This window comes from Oncorhynchus gorbuscha, linkage group LG05 (genome assembly GCF_021184085.1).
Source record: "Oncorhynchus gorbuscha isolate QuinsamMale2020 ecotype Even-year linkage group LG05, OgorEven_v1.0, whole genome shotgun sequence".
NCBI classification, from domain to species: Eukaryota; Metazoa; Chordata; class Actinopteri; order Salmoniformes; family Salmonidae; genus Oncorhynchus; species Oncorhynchus gorbuscha.
Window position 1 is genome coordinate 88296867 of NC_060177.1, and position 5000 is coordinate 88301866.

The 5000-nt window shown below is 44.5% G+C and overlaps 1 protein-coding gene across 1 annotated transcript in view; it reads left to right on the forward strand.

Moving 5' to 3' along the window:
* LOC124034954 (AP-4 complex accessory subunit RUSC2-like) overlaps window positions 1–5000 on the forward strand; it is a 66881-nt gene that overhangs the window by 41928 nt on the left and 19953 nt on the right. The window contains 1 exon segment of the mRNA XM_046348346.1: window positions 34–531. Coding sequence (XP_046204302.1) covers window positions 34–531 — 498 coding nt within the window.

Consider the following 5000-nt stretch of genomic DNA (forward strand, 5'->3'; position numbering starts at 1 on the left):
CCATGTACACTCACCCTATCTCTCTCTCTCTCAATTTCAACGCACCTCTTCCTCTGCCTTCTCCCATGTACACTTCATCTTCACCTCTCACTTCTCGTTTAATCTTGCTTTCCCCAATCCTCCACATGAAAACCTACCTTCCTCTCCATCTTTCTACCATTACCTCTCTATATTTTCTCTTTCTCCTATCCCACCCAACTCTCTTGTCGTCTCTCCGTGCATCCCTCCAAACCCCTCATATTTTTTCTCTGTGTCCTTCATCCCCGTATCCCCTCCTCCATCCATCCTCCCTTACAGGGCACCACCTCTCTCCACAGACTCTGAAATGGAGGGAGTATCGTCGACAGAACCCGTTAGGGGTGGAGAGGTGTTCCTTGGGGGGCTCTGCAGGGTCAGGCGATCCGCCTCTATCAGGCAGTCTGGACGGGAACGGTCGTAGGGGCGGGGCCGTTGGTCAGCGAATCACACGACGGAACGTGTTTGACTTCCCTCCGGCCTCTAGTGGCCACACCCCCCTGGGACGACTCAATGGTGTTCATATACTACTAACCCTATTGATCAGGAGCTGTGTGTGTGTGTGTGTGTGTGTGTGTGTGTGTGTGTGTGTGTGTGTGTGTGTGTGTGTGTGTGTGTGTGTGTGTGTGTGTGTGTGTGTGTGTGTGTGTGTGTGTGTGTGTGTGTGTGTGTGTGTGTGTGTGTGTGTGTGTGTGTGTGTGTGTGTGTGTGTGTGTGTGCGCGCGTGCAGGGCCGTGCACAGCCATTATTTTATTTTTTAAATATTATTTCTTTAACACCACAATCATCACAAATGATAAGCCAGCTAGTTACACTGCCTCCTAAAGACATGATTGACATCTGGAACAGAAGGTGCACCATCAGCTGATGTTGATGATTGATGTAAATATGCTAGTTAGCTAGCTACTATATTTCTTTACTGATTGTGACTCATCTTCAATGCTCTTAAATAATAACTTCATACTATAGCCTAATATTCATAATTGTTTAGCTAATGGTATATGACCGGCTTGTAAGGATATTTTAGTATTATGTGACCGACCGGCTCGATTCGGACTTATGTAACAAAATTTGAAATTGTGTTTTTTACATTGGATAAAAGTAGAGACTCAGAGCTACAAAATGATATATCATACACTACAGCTCAGGAACAATGGGAAAGTAATTCTGCTTTGAAAGTTGATAAACTTGTAACCTCACTTCTGAGAAAATGGTCCTTGAATGTTTTGGTACCTACTGGAGAGCTCTTCTTTGTCTACACCCATTCAGCATTGTTCACATCCTCTTAAGCTTTAGCCCCACCCTTCTCTTTAAGGATTCACATGTGAGGCTATGTACTTAACAACCAAACATTTCAAGACTAAAGGCTGGTTTGTACAGTGGTTCCTCCTTTAAAAGTTGCAAGTTTACGCCGCCATACTTAGAGGTAATTTGTGGTTTAGTACGGTACCCTGCGTCACCACTTCATTGCTCCAGACCACCACAAGGGGGAGTTAGAGTGCCGATTATGCTTTTGGGTCCTACTGTGTCTCTAACTGACAATGAACAAGCGACATAAACCTCAATAGAAACTGATAATTGTGTACGACTTCAGTGTTACTTAGTAAAACTGTTGTTACACTAAGGTTTTTATCAAATTATTTTGGTCTTACTGTAGTACTGTAGGCCACTCCCGACCAGTCACATTGTACACGCCTGATTGGTGCAACGGTTTAAGTGCAAGCTATGTTGCTACAGATGCTGGTTCAATACCCGTGCTGGCCTTGACTGGGAGACCAGTGAGATGACAGTAGGTTATTGTTTTTTCTCTATCTAAAAACAGAAATAAATCATTCAAAATAACAAACAGACTTTATTTACAAATTAGTAACAATGTATCACCCCATGTTCAAGAATGGCCTTTTCTCGCTATTTTAGGTCATTTCAAAATGAAAGCATCCCCCACCCCGCCACACTGGCAACACTTTAAGGGGCATTGCACTACTAATGGCGCTGACTAGGGAAACGTTCCCACTGTTCTGTTCGTAGTGCCAGTCTGCACCTTCAAACTAAAGCAATGTAATTAACAATGGCATCTTTATGCAATCATTAATAAAATTATGATAAAAATACTCCCGATGTTTATTTAGTTATGGATCCATGATGAATTACTATGGGAATAAATATGACTGAATTACAGAAATATCCTCCAATCCTCAATATGTAATTATTGGAGGAGAGTCACATCATATTTTTTTATATCCTACCGTAGGCGACATGAGTCTCACTAGTGTTGAGTAATATGCTGTTAAAAGTGGTGTATGTCTTATTTATTTAAAGAGCCTATTCCCAAAGGGTTTTTGTTTTCCTTGTAATGGAAACACCATAATATTAATCGAATTAATTAAGCAACTACCAATCAAACGTTTGGACACACCTACTCATTCCAGTTTTTTTCTTTATTTTGATTTTTTTTCTACATTGTAGAATAATAGTGAAGACATCACAGCTATGAAATGGCACATATGGAATCAGTTAAGAATTCTTATTTACAAGGACAGCTTACTCCTTCCTCGCCGTTGGGGAATTGAACCCCGGTCTCCCACGTGCCCACATTCTTCAGTACAGCCATTCTCTGGTGGTTAAACTAGCACTAATTCAAATTAATGGTAGTGGTTGGCACTTAAATAACGTGTCATAGAATTCTGCGGCACCATGCTAGCTGCGCCGCAGTACGCTGCAACTTTTAAAGGATGAACCACCTACAGGTGTGTTCGTAAATTTAATCTGGAGTGCCAGAGTGTGCTCTGGGAGTTTGTAAACTCAGCATTGTCAGATTGTTCTGTTTGTAAATTCTCTCGGAGCATTCAGAGCGTACACTGGACGCTCGGCCCGAGAAGTAGGGTTGATCCGGGCATTCTGTCATGAAAACAGCAGTCAAGCACCCAAGCTAACTGGCTAATGTTGGCTAGCTTGCTAGCTACTTCCAGACACAAATGAAATAACAGCTCACTCTGACCATTTTACTAGCCCTAGCAGAGCTGGTTAAGCTGTTTTTATGTTATTCAGAGTGTTGTTGGGGACTGCAACTGTGCTGTTGGAAACAATTTAATGACCCTTTTTTGCCACAGTTTCCTGACATCGGCCATATTCAACGGGTTTTGAACATTCGTAAATTCGTCAGTTATTCTGTATTCTGACACACTCAGACGAGAGTTCTCTGAAATCGGAGTAGATAGCCAGAGCGACATTCAAATGGCGCTCCTGTGAAGTAATGACACGCGACATAGCGACTAGTTTCCTGAAACGAGACACATATGGTGGTTAGCCAGAGTCTAGAAAGTGAGCATGAGAGGGGGTTGACCTGGGGAGCTCTGAGGTACCAGAACATGAGAGGGGGTTGACCTGGGGGCTCTGAGGTACCAGAACATGAGAGGGGTGACCTGGGGAGCTCTGAGGTACCAGAACATGAGAGGAGGTGACCTGGGGAGCTCTGAGGTACCAGAACATGAGAGGGGGTTGACCTGGGGAGCTCTGAGGTACCAGAACATGAGAGGGGGTTGACCTGGGGAGCTCTGAGGTACCAGAACATGAGAGGAGGTGACCTGGGGGCTCTGAGGTACCAGAACATGAGAGGGGGTGACCTGGGGAGCTCTGAGGTACCAGAACATGAGAGGAGGTGACCTGGGGAGCTCTGAGGTACCAGAACATGAGAGGGGGTTGACCTGGGGAGCTCTGAGGTACCAGAACATGAGAGGGGGTTGACCTGGGGAGCTCTGAGGTACCAGAACATGAGAGGGGGTGACCTGGGGGCTCTGAGGTACCAGAACATGAGAGGAGGTTGACCTGGGGAGCTCTGAGGTACCAGAACATGAGAGGGGGTGACCTGGGGAGCTCTGAGGTACCAGAACATGAGAGGGGTTGACCTGGGGGCTCTGAGGTACCAGAACATGAGAGGAGGTTGACCTGGGGAGCTCTGAGGTACCAGAACATGAGAGGGGGTGACCTGGGGATCTCTCAGATATTTTATTATCTTATCGATTACAGTCTTCCATTAATGTATTATTACCTCGTCAGTCTCATTCCTGAATGTCGCAACCCCTTGGACATCTGTACCAGCCCTAGCATAGATCATGAATCAGGCTTAATGATTTATTTACTAACTAACTAACCAATCACGGAATTACATAAACACACACACACACAATAGTTATACATTGGTTACTCACATATGATACACTGAAAAGTCCCAAGGAGGGCTAAACAAGGAGGGCTAAACAAGGAGGGCTAAACCGATATGATGGCTTTGTAGACAAAGGAAAGGGGTGGGGGCAGTTCAAGAGCTGGAAACTGAGTGGACCCACATACATACAGTTGACTACACTCATGGAAATGCTAATACTTTGAACATGCACAGCCGCTCGTTCGAAAAGAAATTGCAATTGACGTATTTACCGGTGTTTGTTGTTCCTCTCTGCGATCGCCGGTTCTTCTGCTGCATAGTGAGTCAACAGAAAGTCTCTGGTTTGTCCACCAGAGATCAAAGTCTTTAGTAGTTGTAATAATGGATACGTCAGGCGTATCATTCGGTCGTTCGATAACGAATGGATCTTTCGGAGTACCATTGTTCTTAGAATTGATCTGTTAGAACAGATACTTGCGGTAGTTGTCGGTATCCTCATCTTAGACTTACGCACGTTTTCAGCTGCGGACTGGTAAAGCTGCGTCGAGGATTTGCTCCTTCTGTAGCAATCTATTTGTTTCTATTGTCTAAACCATTTTGCAACATCTGGCGCCCGCCTTAGTCTGCTTGGTCAATAGTCATTTCAACGTGGGGACCCCGTCCCTGCGTTCTCTTGACTAAATGTACATTTTGTCACGAGTCCTTTTATTAGCTCTGTGGAAAGGGGTCGTTCCATGAAGTTTGGGTATAGTCTCTGTGCGTGGCCACTGATAAGTTACTATGAGAAATAATTATAATTTAGCGGACTAAGATCACATTAACT